Source organism: Danaus plexippus, assembly GCF_018135715.1.
Source record: "Danaus plexippus chromosome 22 unlocalized genomic scaffold, MEX_DaPlex mxdp_33, whole genome shotgun sequence".
NCBI classification, from domain to species: domain Eukaryota; kingdom Metazoa; phylum Arthropoda; class Insecta; order Lepidoptera; family Nymphalidae; genus Danaus; species Danaus plexippus.
The window spans coordinates 1,039,479-1,055,983 of NW_026869856.1; the positions used below are offsets into that span (position 1 = coordinate 1,039,479).

At 30.3% G+C, this 16,505-nt stretch overlaps 1 protein-coding gene across 1 annotated transcript in view; it reads left to right on the forward strand.

Annotated features, from left to right (window-relative positions):
- LOC116773414 (uncharacterized) overlaps positions 1-16,505 on the forward strand; it is a 106,729-nt gene that overhangs the window by 22,495 nt on the left and 67,729 nt on the right. The window contains exons 5-8 of the mRNA XM_061528863.1: positions 3,336-3,506; positions 4,074-4,177; positions 5,651-5,772; positions 10,011-10,102. Coding sequence (XP_061384847.1) covers positions 3,336-3,506; positions 4,074-4,177; positions 5,651-5,772; positions 10,011-10,102 — 489 coding nt within the window. The remainder of the gene's footprint in view (positions 1-3,335; positions 3,507-4,073; positions 4,178-5,650; positions 5,773-10,010; positions 10,103-16,505) is intronic.

Here is a 16,505-nt window from a genome sequence, read left to right on the forward strand (position 1 = left end):
AGGGACCGACATATCAAGGCAAATATTTCCGACGTAGTTCTCAGGCCGGCGTGCAACGTGGCCATACCATCTCAGGCGACTCTCTCACAGAGGATCGGCGTGAAGTTGTCTTTAATGGCTGCGTTTCGTTTGATGAGTGCGAGAGCCGGTTGCCCAATCCCTTTTCCCGCCCTTTCCTCTCCCTCTCCCACAATCAAGGTCGGCAACGCATCCACAATATCCCTTATGTTGCAGTTGTCCATGGGCGACGGTGACTACCTTCCATCAGGTAGGCTGTATGCTCGTTTGCCACCTTTGATATAAAAAAATAATCCTCTAGTACAACACAAAAAAGCCCTATAGTCGAAATTGTCGTTTTGAAAATTAAGGCCTTATGTATTTTTATGTACAAGGACCTTTATTAGGCTCAGTACGCACGGGTGGCCTAGATTTTTTAAACAAAAAAATCTCATCTTTCAATACAAATTTATAATTTCATATTATATTTTTATTTTTCAAACAACACATTTTAAGGGAAAGATAGATACATTATCAAAACACTATTTGAAAAAATAATTGACAAAATATTTATTATAAACTAGAAATAAAACTTCGAATATTTATTAATTTGCTCATAAATAAGATGAAATATAAAAAAAAAATACAAAGTTTCCAAATGTTGAGAAATGTATTACCTGAAGTATATCAATTCAAAGTAAATTATATATTTTCATTCTAATGAGTCTTACATTAAGTGAAATTAAATGAACGAATTTTAAATTTAATATTAAAACTGCATTAGTTGGGAAATTCATACTTCAGTGCCCATAATATTATTTAGTTGAAGTCAAAGTACTAAATAGTGAAGTGAAACTAAATAAAACTACAGTAGAAGCAAAGTAAGCCAAGAAGTAAATAACCTATACGGGTAGCTTTTATACATTGAGGTACTTGCATTGTATTATATTGAAGCATTTATAATACGGTATTTATAAATACTTGTAATATCAGAGTGTAGCAATTTATAGTAAAAGAATAACTTTACACAAAAAAAAAAACACACACTCACACATACATACATATACATGTGTGTGTGTGTGTAATTTCAGAACAAAAATTGTTAATTCAGAGTAAGGAAAAATCAATAGATAACCTGTAAACTCAACTAAATCAATCTGTAAATTAGTCTTTATTGAGTTTCAAAGATGTGAAATATGTCGAGCCGTACAATAATTAACGGAAGTTTTACAAGAGAACAATCGACCTGCTTATTTGTTACAAAGATTTATTTTTAAATAATAATATAAAATTGTGAATTTTACAAAATAGATTAATTAAAATCTCTTATCCGTGTTCATAAATTATACCTCTATTGACTTTGGTATTTCTTATATTGAGATTATTAACATAAGAAAATGTACTTTTGTACGTCTGATCGCTATGAAAACTATTACTACCTATAAAATATAGAGATAAAGTACTTTTGGAACTTCTAAAAGTAGGTTATATACTTTGATAACTTTGATATCTACATATGTTGATGTATAATTATGACAATTCAAATTCAAGAATTTTGAATCAAAATAACTTTTAGAGCCACGTTACTGACTATTTGACCATATTTCCTTACAGAGCTCACTTTTATATGTAAGCATTGGAGAATTGAAAATGACATGTTTTTTAATTATTCTGAATTTACAATACATGCATTATCATATGAAAGAAACGTATTCATGGAATAATCCATAAAATGTTTGTGTTTAATATAGTTATAAATAGTAGTCAGTATTACATAGTTTAAGATACGAAATTTCTTAGCACTCAATGGATTCACCGTACGGGTGTAGGGTCCACCGCGTTGCAGGGATCGAGGTGCTATAATAGCGTCTGGGACTTGCGACCCGGGTTACGGTGTATGTTTAAGGGGCCCCTATCTAACGCTCTTTAAACGCTCACCTCCACCGTCCAAGCTCCTCTCTCTACCTAACCAAATTTGAAGGGAACCTACCAGGGCTGCCTTCGAAGCATATTCCAAGAATGAATTTGTATTAGTTCTGGACAAGTCCAAGTATTTTAGTAGGTTATAGAGAGATTTTGCCGTTACACTTCTCGCTCCCACCTCTACCGCGTGCATATCCACGACGAACCTATTCCTTGTGAGTTCGTGATATTTGTTGACCTTGATGGTATAGTCTTTGGGGATGTTGGATTCCCAAGGAACCGTAAGCTCTATTATCACAACGCACTTTAAAATTCGCGAATACATAAATATGTCTGGTCTGGAGGCCAACGCACAAATATTCTTTGGGTTTTTGTATTGTTTCTCATACGTATCCATCATTATAGTCCAATCCGGAGTCGCTTTATGGATAGACTTGAAGTTTGATTTTATAGCTGCTACTAGCAAATGCTTAGCAGTTCTAACTGCTTTCCCACAAATATAGCAAGTTTTGTGGGTACCTTTACCACGTCTTACTAAATTACTCTGATCTGGGAGAGTTATTTGAAACGCAATGAGATAAAAATTTAGCAGTGCTGATGACCAATTATGAATTAAGGTGCGCCATTTTAGTGCTAATGTGATGCAGAAATCTGATATGCCTAACCACTCGTTCTGCGTATCGAAACTCATTGCATGGATCTTATATTTGTCATTCTCGTCTTGCCGAATAAAATACATCAATATAATGAGATCTAACATTTTCGCAAGTTTTATTCATTTAAATGAAACTAGTATTTTTCGGATAAACTACGCGTGATTTATTTTTACGCGTAGTTTATCCGAAAAATACTAGTTTCATTTAAATACATCAATATATCCGTCACTTGGGCCTTCTTACTTGATCCTAACCCTATTCTGTTTCTTTGTGCTCCTATTATAAACGGCTTATGGAATTGAATTCTTGACTCTAGCTCTAAGGCATCTCTGTCTTTTGGGAGTGATGTAACGAAGTTATCATGGGTTTTCCTCAGGTTATATCTCTTGGAAACTGTGAAAATTTCCTTTCGTATGTGTATGTTCCCTGAATAAAGGTGATGAATCAGCCGATAGCTCGAGCCCGGGCCACAATTTCAAAATCTTTTATGACGCCTGCATCTAACATTGATAAAATGGTTTTATTAAAATAATTAATTCTAAGAACACATTGATTACTCAAGAAGCTTTGATTTGTACAGTTGCATGAATGTATCTTACACAAGAAAATTGGGTTAAAAAGACATTGTGACAGAATACCAGCCCTATAATATTATCTAAATGAAACTATCATTAACTAAGAATAAACTTAACAAGGTTCAAATTATAATAATAGGTTAAAATTTTATTACTAATATCAAGTTCACGGTTTTGCTTCTAGTCTCTGGGTGCGTCACCAGCGCCGGTTGTGCCTTCACGGTTGCTGACTGATCCGATAGAGTTGGAGCGGACTCTGGCTGAGGCTGGTCATGATGGGTTTGGGGCACTCTGCGAGGACACCACACCGACATCACCACCACCTACCATCATCGAGGAAAGACTTCATCATCGGGTAAGTTTTTATTCCTGATATGGAATACTGATGAATTTGACTCGACCTGGATTTGACCTAACTGTTACTTCATAATTCATCGTTGAATAACACAAAGATCTTATAGTAATTTTATTCTGAGACTATTTCTTTTCATGTCAAGTTGAAGGGAAATGAGTAAACAATCCACTTAGTATCCGATGACCGCAACAAAAGAGTTTTGATTGCTTTTCCTCCTTGGAGGCAGAAGCTGTATAATGTAAATTAACTTCACAATAAGTAGAATTACAGTTGACGTTCAACTTACTTCTATATATTGTGTACTTATAATTATGGCTTATCAATTATGTTGCGTTTATTTATGCAGACTACTTTTTGCATGATAAAATTCAATATTTTCGGACTTTATAGCATAACTTTTTATTTTTGATATTGTTTGTAAGAATTTCATTAGTAAATATTCGAAAGACAAACTGAAAATCAATTGTACTGAGATTATTTTCAGTCTAATAGTCTAAAATCTTAGTATAGAATGTACTATTAGATGTTTAATAAATGTGTTTATTAGTAGTCCTATGTTTTATATAGCCGGTGGCGTCTATAGTGGCGGTGGTACCACGAGGGGCGCTCGCTCCGTCTCCGCGACCGCCACCACTCATAACCACCTCGGAGCCACAACCACCACCATTGCGGTAAGTGAAAGTCTTTTTTGGTTATTGTGCTGCCAATTAACGAAGTTATTGCTTACAGTTTTTTATAAATGCCTTTACAATCTGTTTCTTTCTGTCATGAATTGCGTATGTGTGCGTGAGTGTGTTATAATGTGTGCACTCGCGCATGTGCGTATGTGTGTGTGATTAAATGTGAGTGAGTATGAGTGTGCATTATAACTTACAAAATTTACACCCTCTCAACAATTTTGTAGGTACGAGTACGTGCGATAATTCCAAAGCATTTAGCCTTATCTCTAGGCGGAGAGTTTTATCAGAACAACCTAATAAATCAATAGTATTTGAATGGAAAAGGTAGAGTTCACTTATGAATATATATTTGTTGAAATGGAATAAAAGTTGTTATTTAATACTTACATAGTTTTAATATTTTATAACAATACACAGCTATTTTGTCAAAAATTCTTAAGGTGATAATAAAATCTTGTTCATAGTTTTAATATGTCGTGATTAACGTTAATGATTTTCATTTGACATCCTTCTGAAGGTTTAATTGGATGGAGCCCGTAGGTTTCTTGTTGCTGATGTCGGTCATATATAAAACTGTATCAATCATATCTCACGGGTTAAAGCAATCTACTAATTTGATTTGGTGTTAACAAATTCTACATATATATATGTATATATAGAGCTAGAATAGTACATGTTTATAAATTATTTGTGTCAAAGATAATTGTTATTCAAATTGAAGAATGGAGAGAAATATGTGAATGTTTTTATATAAAAAAATTTAGTGTCATTAGTCTAAAATCAAACACACTCAGTTAAAAAAATACCCCGTTTGTCTTTTCACGACTTTACAACTATAAATATGTTAAAATAATAACCTTTGCGTTTCTAATATTATTGTAATAAAATCTCTTCACGGATATTCTCAAGACAGAATTTCTAAACGAAGTAGCTTCTTGAATGTAGCTATGAAATAAATTGAAAAAGTATTCGATTTCTTTTAAAATTTTATAGAAATAAGAAAGACATCCTTCGTCTCCTTATGATTCAAACAAGCAACAACAAATATTTCCAAAAGAAAGCAGAATTCAATTATTTAAGGTCCAATCTAATTTCTCAATTAAGAATGTTCTCTGCTTCATCTGATGATTCGTTTAATTAAATTTTTACTTATTTTTTCAGGAAACTTGAAGTGTTTTGCCCTTGTTTTTGTTTGAAAATTTATTAGAGCTATTTATTTAGAATACTGTTTGCACTTCTAACATTACGTGTGATAAGTGTTAATAAGTGAAGCCTACTTTTACATCTTTATTAAAATATTTACAAGCCTTTGACTATATTTCTATTAGTAAAAAAGTTTTTTGAAATAAATTAAATGATCACACCCAAGTATATACTTTAAAAAATATACTAATATATGAATGTTTGTATTTTCATTGGGTGGTATTTATCAAGACGGTAATTTTTTCTTCTTTACTGTGTCAGGCTTCCTTTAGATATGGCAATACGGGGATCCGAGCCTGAATCCATCAGCTACGAGGTGGAATTGAATAAGGACTCCGCTCTAGGACTCGGCATAACAGTCGCAGGATATGTGTGCGAACAGGGTGAGTTCAGAATTATATAATAAAAAATATCTTTCACATTATAACATATATAATATTCTTGAAAGTAAATTTTTATTTTAATATTTTTGAATGTCTCATAAATCTTCTATACCCGCAAGTAAGGAAATACATGTTTAAATATTGGATGTTATTAGGCTAAGTAATATTTCATCCGTAAATATAAATTTTTTTGGATAACTTCGTATCACCCTAATGCTAATAACTTCTATAAATTATCAACTATTGTAATGTAAATACTAAGTTATTATTGATTTATCTAGAATCTGTTAATTCTTTGGTTTTATATTAAAAAATTATATTAATTGTCACATAAGAAGGTTTTAAATATACTTCCGTTCCACATAAACAGTAAAAGTAAATGACATCCGGCAGGAAAAAGCTTTTTAATTGGAATTAATAATATTGTTTACGCTATTGCAATAGCTAGAAATAATTCTCGGATCCTTTGACGCTACGCATCCGGTCTAATTCAAAAGCTCTTAGAAGTTCGAAAGCTCTTTAATAGCTCGAATTCATTACAGCTTTTATAAATATCCATGCAGTTCTTTAAAAAATAATATTAAAAAATATATACATTCAAGGTTCAAGAAATATTTTTTTAAAAAGATAAAATCGTATATTTAAACTGTTTCATAGACTTAAATTTGATAAAATATTTAATATATGTGTTATCAAACGGTTCCCGAGAACTTTTCGAATTCATACGAGTACATTATACCTAATTCAAAAGTAAACCGCATTTCCAGAAATTTCTTTAAGATGAACAATCTTAAGAAAATACATAAACAAAAAGTTATAAGCAGAGTGCATTTAATAATCGCTTCATATCTCAACTTGAGCCTCAATTAATCTAAGTAATGGAAGCCACAACATACCATTACTCGTCTAACCTGCCTTCGGATTTTTAATGAAATTTTCTGTTACGTACCTAATTGTGTCAAATAAATTAGATAATTGGTCGGGTCTATGAATATTCCTATAGTAAATATAGTCGAACTAAACAATGTGTCCTTGTAAATATAAAATATGTTTTAAGTCATACACTGACTCGGTTAAAGCAATTTTCACAGAGTAACTGGTCATTATGTAAATAACTTATAACTAAATGTACCTATACGTATAATATAAATAAAATATTATTGTATTAGTAATTGCGGTACAAAGAATATAAATTTTCAGTTTTTACCTAAATATATATAGTTATAAGAACAAACGGAATTATTTATTGAAAGGGATTTTTTTATGGGAACAATGAAAGTGCACGAATACGGCACGATTTCCAATGTTATACTTATAAATTTTATTACTTAGTTGAAAGAAATCTCTTTCCTTCAATAATAGTTATTTTATCTAACTAATGATAGGACTTGATGTGATTTGTATAGATTTTGGCAAATAGCCAAAATTATCATGGATCATTTGCTCTTCATAAGATACAAACAGGAAACATAAAATACGTGAGGAAACTCGGTGTAAAACTAGTCAATTATCATAAAAATTATACACAATTCAAACCTATGTGTTTCTCTTAAAAATTAGAAACACTAATTTCATATATAAAATAAATTAAACATCTATTTCAATTTAAAATTCAAATAGATTATATACAACGAAGAATTTCTTTACACGTGTAAGGTTCACTTATATCAGGGCACGATAGCTCAGTTGTCCAAAAACTGGAACGCGTGTCCCACAGGTCACAGGTTTGAACCGGTTCGTGTCGATGTTATTTTTAAACATACTTGCTACATTTTGTTCAAGGTACACATTCAGATTTGCTTTCAATGTTCAGCGTTACTTCCAGTAATGTCCTGCAAAACGGCTGAAGCCATTTTATAGTTTTCAAATACAGGTTGATACTTAAATGTTGCCATTACAAAATTACAGTGGTTCACTATCATGATTAATTATAATCAGCCATGAAAATAATTATACGAATTATAGATGTCGCCACTTGTAACAATTTTCCATCAATATTTTTGATGCAAGTATAAGTTCGAAGGTTCATGATTAAAAACCTAATGAGAGATATAAAAATGGTACTGATATTCATGATATGTATCATAGTAATAAGTTAATTTACATATGTTAATACTCGTATTTAACATATATGTTTTTCCCTTTGTTAACATTTTGGTGACAAATTAGTAATCACAATCAGCGACATTGTACTATGGTCCCTTTGTTCGCGATAACTCGGGACATTTCATAGTACGAAATAACGAACCTATTTTTATTTTTTTTATTATATGTGAACTAAAATATCTAGCTATTTAATTTATTCCAACATTTCTTGTGTCTCGTTTATTGAACACAAATGATTCGTAATTTTTTTACATCTATTTTTTTTTTAAGACATCTTCATTTAAGCTTTCAGTGTACAAAATAAAACATATTTTTATAAAAAAATATATTAATTTTATAATGTACGATTTACTGTGCTGTTTATATATTTTTTTATAACTTTATTCTCGTATATAGCGTACATTATAGATTTTAATCTGATTAATTACTACTTGACGAAAACTTCTCAACATTCAATGTATTCACCGTGCGGGTGCCGGGTCCATCGCGTTGCAGGGAGAGGAGCTCCGACAGTGCCTGGAACTTGCGACCCAGGCGTAGGTTAGGTTTAAGGGGACCCTATCTAACGCGCGTTAAACGCTCACCTCCACCGTCCAAGCTCCTCTCTTAATTTAATCAAATTTGTTTAAAACGAATTTACTAGGGCTGCCTAATAAGTACGTTCCAAGAATGTATTGATATGAGTTCTGGACAGGCCCAAGTCTTTTAGTAGGTTGTAGAGAGATTTTTCCGTTATACCTGGCGCTCCCACTTCTACCGCGTACAGATTCACGACGAACCTATTCCTTGTGAGTTCGTAATATTTGTTGACCTTGATGGTATAGTCTTTGGGGATGTTGGTTTCCCAAGGAACCGTAAGCTCTATCATCACAACGCGCTTTAAAATTCGCGAATACATAAATATGTCTGATCTGGACACCAACGCGCAAATATCCTCTGGGATTTTATATTGGTTCTCATACGTATCCATCATTATAGTCCAATCCGAAGTCGCTTTAATGATAGAGTAAGGATTGACGTTTGATTTTATAGCCATAGCCTATTATCTTCTCACATGAATCTTAAAAAAATCGGTTTAAAATAAATACCATCAATAAATTCAAGTTTTATTTGAAAATGTTAGGACTGTCATATATTTTCTGTATTAAAATTCGTATATTTGTTAAAATAATTCAAACATTTCTCTTTCAATAAAACTACAATGCATTCATCGGTTACACAATGTAGCAATTTTGAGCTTAAAGCTGTATAAAAGCAATCTGCAAATTGAATCGGAGTTTTTATTGGAAGTTTGTCCAGACATCGGAACTATGCAAACTGCAGCATCCGATATATGGATCTTTTTACGACTTAATATATATCATGCTCTGGAATGTATCCATCTTTACGTCTTTCTCTTAATTTTATCCGTTTTGTATCTCATGATAAACATAATCATTAAAATAATTGCCATCATATGAAATTAGAATTTCTTTTCAAAGTTAAAATAGAAAATAAATTTCTTCCGAATGTTTTATTACAATTGTAATTAACATAAAATAAAATACAGAATATAAAACTATAGTTGAAAATTATATTCAATCAAGCTATTTATTGTAATTTCATTAAAAAAATATTTAAAATCTTTCAGAATTATAATTTGTAAGGTACAATTTTATAATTTATAAGAAAATCTCTTCATAAGTCTGTAGTTGTGAATGGTTTTTCCCGTCCAATACGTACATATATTAATTATAATATTTTTATGTATAAATTTGTCATTATCTTTTTCATATTTATTTCGCTTTGAAACCGGCGACATTTGGTTTTCCGAAATAAAAAAATAATAATGTTTTATTTTTATTCCGCGTAGTTTTTATGTCGTATTAATCATGAGGTCACAAAAATTTTTCGTGTCACAGAGAAGTAGTAATTTTATATCCATTTGTTGACTAACCATGTAGCCAGCATTTAACGTGTTTGTCTACGAGTGTATTGTGTATTTTTTAAAGGCTATCAATCAAGCGAGCACACATATAAACGTACACACTCACACACGCAAAATGTTTGTCATTATTTTATCATTACCATATTAATATTCAGCTAAAAGAAAATTTCGTCCACTAGTGTAATAAGTTTAATGTTTTAAACAGAGGAACTCAGCGGTATCTTCGTGAAGAGTGTGAGCGCTGGCAGCGCTGCCGATCTCTGTAAGAAGATTCAGGTCAACGATCGAATTGTTGAGGTAAGTGGTGGAGATACCTTGTATTAAAGGAGAAGACAATATTAAGATTTAAACAAAGTTTCCTCTTTGTTGGGGAATTTTTTCGAGAACTAATGTTTTATCTATATAAATCGAAAGTCACCAATCAGCTGTCCCACTATACGATAAGAAACAAATGGGATGTAAGTACAAGTTGTGATACATATTTATGAAGGAAAATTTTGTTGAAACTATTCAACATCATAATTTTATTCCAGCAAACTTATAACTTTGATAATAAAAAAACTTCTGCGACCTTCACGAAAACTCAAATAGATTCGCTATCGTCCCTTGGATATGTGCTTGGGAAACGTGAATTTATGCCCAAAAAAAGTTTCTCGCGTCGTTCGAAACATTGAATTACAAGTATTCATCTAATATACTGTGTTTGAAGTACAATAAGTTTTTTATAAACATAGGGCTTTGGTGATTTTGAGATCCGTCTGTACGTATCTGGTTAACCAGTTTTATATCAAAGATATTCTCACATTATAAGTTCAAATACAAAATGTATGTTTGGAGCGATTATTAATACAGTAATAAATTATTATGTAATAAACTTAAAATTAATAGCTCTATATCCAACAAAGTGACAGCGATGAGAGAACAGTAACTCTTAAGGTAATTAAGGAATTGAAAGAAAAATAAGGCTATGAAAATAATCAATTACTATAAGTAATCGTGTATAGCTTGTGGAGATTATAGCTCGCTAATTAATGTAACATTTTAATTCTCTCTCGATATTGCTATCTTTGTCAATACAATTTAAGGGAAGTCTGACTTTTGTATTGAAATTAGAAATAGTTTTTGAATACGCGAATGCTAATAATTGTAATCAAAATTTAAAACACATCGGTTCATTGAAAATAGTTAGTTGCTTTTGGACGATCAATGAAGTAATTTTGATGAGAATTGAAAAAAAATATATAATTAATATCCTCTTATATCAGAGAAACATTTCAACATTACTAAAACATTTATACAGTCGATTGTTTAAAAATATGTCGTAATCAATTTTCATGAATAATTTACAAGTTGATGGATTTCATCCTTCATATCTCACATTGTTTTATGCAATGCGGGTAGACTGAAAAACCACTCAAAGAATTGATAGCCATAGAACAATCTAGTTCATGCAATCATTTCTCTGGTCTGAATGAATCAAACCGTTTGTCATCTACAGAATAATATTAACTTTGGTAGCGTTTTCACTGTGTTATAAATATAACAACATGTCGTTGGAATTTGGTAATAATTAAATATTACCGCGTTCTGCCTAGATGTCCGTACAGATAATGGAATGGTCGAAATTACTAAGTTATCTTTATTGCTTAAATTGTATTGTTTCTTAATAATACTTATTTAAACATCGTCGACGGTTTATAGCATTCATCAGACAGACACACACACATACACACACACACACACACACACACACACACACACACACACACACACATACACACACACACAAATATATATATATATATATATATATATATATATATATATATATATATATATATATATTTATATATATTTATATGTAGCACTTTTTATCAATGGTAACGTATGTTTAAATTCTATACCTTAATGTGGCTCCACAAATATTTGTAGTCATACACTTTCCGCGATAAAATAACAACACATTTCTATATACAAAAATCGGAGCCTAAATCAAATTTACTGATATTATATAAATATAATGAATAGTAAGAGACTTTGTTTATTTATAGGAAATGTTGAAATTAATTATTTTGAGCAATATAAAGCCAGCAGGAAAAAGTTATCTTATAGCATCTCATATTAGATAAAAATTAATGTGAACGCGCCACCGACACCAGCCAGAGGTGTAGTTAGAATTCAATAATCCCACACATCCGCTTAATGCCAACGTCGTTTTTGGTGGATTAATGCCAGCACGCGATCGGAAATGTACTAATATGCTTTTAAACGATGTCCGCTCGTTTGATTAATTAATTTATTTCATTTACGGTCACGGTTTCGTCACTTATTTTCATTGACTTTGCTGTTTTGTCGCATTTATTTAATTTCTAATTTCTTTTTTGGTTTCTATCAATTATATAACAGCCTTTTTGAGGCTTTTGAATAGAACATTTTTCTCTCAAATACTCTTTAGTATTCCGATATTATGTTAAAAAATATCGAAAGGTATCAGTCTGTGGTATTTAAGCATAGTGATGTCTATATTGTATCGCATGATTTTGTGTGATTGAAAATCACACAGATACAGACATTTCTCTCTCACACACATACAGACATTCTCTCAGACATAAAAAAGGCATTGTCAATATTATTCTCACGATGGTATGTATGTTAATGATTATAATACTGAATTCTCTCTCATTCAAGCGTGATATATTAGATTGACTGGTAATATTTTTTAATTTAGAATGAAATACGCACAAGTACATTATACAAGTTAGCCATGCATCAGATACAAATCTATCAAAGTTTTCACAGATAATACAATTCCTTTTATTAAAACGATAAAGTTAATTGCATTCATATGTTTTTAATAGTTTCCTAGGTGAAGTTTTTATATTCTGTGTAACAAAAAAATTTAGTTATAATAGTGTATAAAACGTAACACTATCAAGCGGTTAAATATTAATAAAAGAATGTCAACCAGGATAACATACAATGGTCATTTGCTATGGAGGTTAGGTGCTTCGTGACGGCCGGCGTTAATTGCTTGGAAGGATAGCAGAAAAAAAAATTTATATTAATATGCATGTGTGTAGCGAGGGTATTGCTGACACTAGTGCCTTGAATAAAGGGATAAATTATAGCATATTATGTGATGTTTTGATGAAAGAGTTATGTTAAAATTAATTTTGATAAAAAAAAATCTGTAGTTTTTGCGTTTTAGAGTAACGAACATACATCCATTAATCTTTAATAAATTTCTCGTTTATACATTTAGTTGAAGCGCGAGAATAAATTGGCATTTAATTTTTAATATGTTTTATTAATTTTATTCTCGAGTAGGAATAACAGTTGTTTTTCTGTATCTCAATTCAATACATCTGTATCTATCTCATTATACAATATATATATATATATTTGACATATATATATATATATATAATATATATGTCAAATATTAGTTTGTGACTCTAATCCCAAGAAGTAATAATTAATGTACAATAAAGGATTTAGCGAAAAATTACTTAATAATTACTTTAAAGTTAGGTTGAAATGTCACTCATCATGAAATTTAATAAAAATTTATACATTTTTATGTGAAATTATACATTTAGATATGAGAAAAATAAAAAGGGCTTTTTTTAATGTAAAGAGGATACTAAAAACTGTATCTACTTGACTTATACTTGAATAAATATTTATATAAATTCAATAGTATATTTTAAACGAGAAAGAAAAAATATACTTTTTTGAATAAATTTGATTTAAAGTAAGTTAAAATTTCTGTTTTATTCATTCAATGATTGTTCCAATTACTATTAAAATTAATTATGAAATAAATATAACGGAACTTATATTTACATATGTATATATATATTTTTTACAAATAATTTAAATTGCTCGTTTGTTCTTTACGCAGACCGTACTTGTAAGGTCCTTCACTTGAGTGTCATGGCCGCTTTAAAATTGCGATTCAGAGCGCATTGTCCGGCTCACAAATGTCACCGGCGAAGAGAGTTTTTTGTTCGACCAATTAGATATACATTATTAGTATATATTTTTGTTTTTATCATTTCAACAAAATATAAAAGGCACTCATACATACAAAGTCAAAAACAGCCACACAAAATCTCAAAAATAGATGCACACACGTATACTCACTTATACACACATATGTACATTTATATTTCTACACAAACATATATATATATATATATATATATATATATATATATATATATATACATAATATAAATATACTCTAAAAAATATTCTTTTTTTTAATTTGGAAAAGATCAAAAGATAATTCAGTTGAACATATACAGCCTGATAGTTCACAGAATTATATTCTTGGTACATCGGTAACGTAATAAATTTGTCCAGCAAATAGTAATACTGTTAATATTGTATTGACATTGCTGGGCGATGTTAACGCGAGTAACTATTGATACAACACTAATACAATGAAAAAGGGTATATAGGGTGCCTTTTAGGATAAATTAAGATGAATTGCCTTTTAGCCCCGATCCAAAAAAGGGGATTGTAATAAGCTTGTCGTTGATGTCTGTGTTTGTGTGTGCGTGTACGCGCGTGTGTAGGTGTGTTTATTTGTTTGTGACATCGTCAATCTCAAAGGGGTCTACCGATTTCGATGCGCCTTTTTTGTTATGAAAGCCACTTTCTTTGTGTTCGTTCTTAGCTATATTTGGTTATTATCGGTCGAGATCTTCAAGAGTGCCAGCTCTTTTTAATAACGATATAAGATTTTCTGGAGCCTGCATACTCGATTAAGTGCTTTAGGCATCCCAGTAAAAGATTTAAATAAAAATAAATGTTATATTTTTTTTTATACAATTTTGTTAGAGAATAAAGATAAATATATGATTCAATTGCTAAATTCGATGGAAAACTCACTTATATCATTATGATTTACTCATATCGGGAAAATTATTATGAAGGAATATAAAATCATTTGAGTTTCTATACTTCTATTACAATTTTAGTTATATATTTTTAATAGAATTACATTGTATGTAAGAATTGAATGTATAGTAAGAAAAATTAATTTAATAGCATACCCGTAGCCTGTCTTTGTGCGTTAAGTGTTAACCCAATGGCAAATATCACAAGTTAAGTAAAAGTCGTTTGACCGAAACTAATTCCTTTTTTTTCTCAATTAAATTCTTAAATCCTTATATATAAATATCAAAAATTAATTTTTAATACCATACTATAACTGATTATCATAATTTCATCGACCTTATCATGATTAAAACTACATATAATTTTATATGTTGGAAAAAATGTACTACAAATCTATGTACTAAATATATATCTATGTTAAAACATTTTTTTTATGTTTTTTTTATTCTACTGACAATGGTTTTTGTAATACCTATTTAATATAACAATATAATCTGCTCTAACCGCTACAGAGCTCTGTTAACGGTACAAATGAATTCTACAGTTACAAACGTATGTTTTATGTGTAATTCACATGTGTTTTTCCCTTTCACAGATAGCTATTGTTCGTTTTTATTTCGCAACTGAATGTATTCTCATATGACACAAGGCTCTCTATATTCTTGCAATTGTCATAAACCTAGTAATCAATTCTCTCTTTTTTTTGTACCTCATTCATGTAGCGTTTAAATTAACATCGCCATGCTAACAATTTTTTAATCTAAATTCACATAGAGACAAAAGTAATTTCTATGTAAGAATTTAAATTATTATATTTTTATATATAAACATTGAAATATATTCATTTAAATAACATTAATTTATCTGATGCATATACCGTTGTCTTTATTCTTAAAATAATTTTAAATTAAGAGACACGCATAGACTTTTAAATTATATTTGCAATCTCAACATATTACGTAATAATTTGGTGACTGTAAATTAATTTAATTGAAAGTTTGTTTCATTGATAGAGAGATAACCTATCAACTATTTTATTCGAGTGAAAAATAAGAGAAACGCTAAAACGAAGCTAATCTAGGACACAGGTAATCACGGACCGAGTGATTCTATCGTACTTTAAGTCTTATAATTAAAGTGTTATTTTATTTCAAACAAGTCAGAAAAAATTTTACTCTTAGAATACTCTCTTGTCGTTTGTCCATCGATTTATATCTTATGACCAATATCTCTGAAGGGGTTGGAGATATTGAGATATTAAAATTTAAAATCAGGTCTACAGGTCACGTGTAAAATTCTTTGAAGCTCTGAATAAATCAAACTTGTAAATTATTCAACTCAAAAAAATATTATATGATTATGAAAAGGACTACTTATTTTATAAAGTATTCCTCGTTGACCTGAAACTGTAAGAACTTCAAGTTATGCGACCTGACTTCAAGAATACTGTGAAATGTGAAAATTATAAATTTGTCAGAAACTCCAGCTGAAAAGTCCCATTCACATGTTCCAGGTGCTATTTTCTCGTCACGTAAGTTGAACTTATTCGTTCAAACTTACATAACAACCGATTTGGCCGACATATTGAAACATATTGTTCTGAAATCATAGAAATATGTTATGCGATATGAGAGCGTTATTATGTACTGATATGTACATACATATGTACACTAAAGCTCCTAATATATGAGAAACTACAAGTCTAATAGGACTGTATTAGATTTCATATATTATTTAAGACTTAACTTTATAAAGAGTTTTTATTGCATGAAACATTTTTTTTAACGTTTAT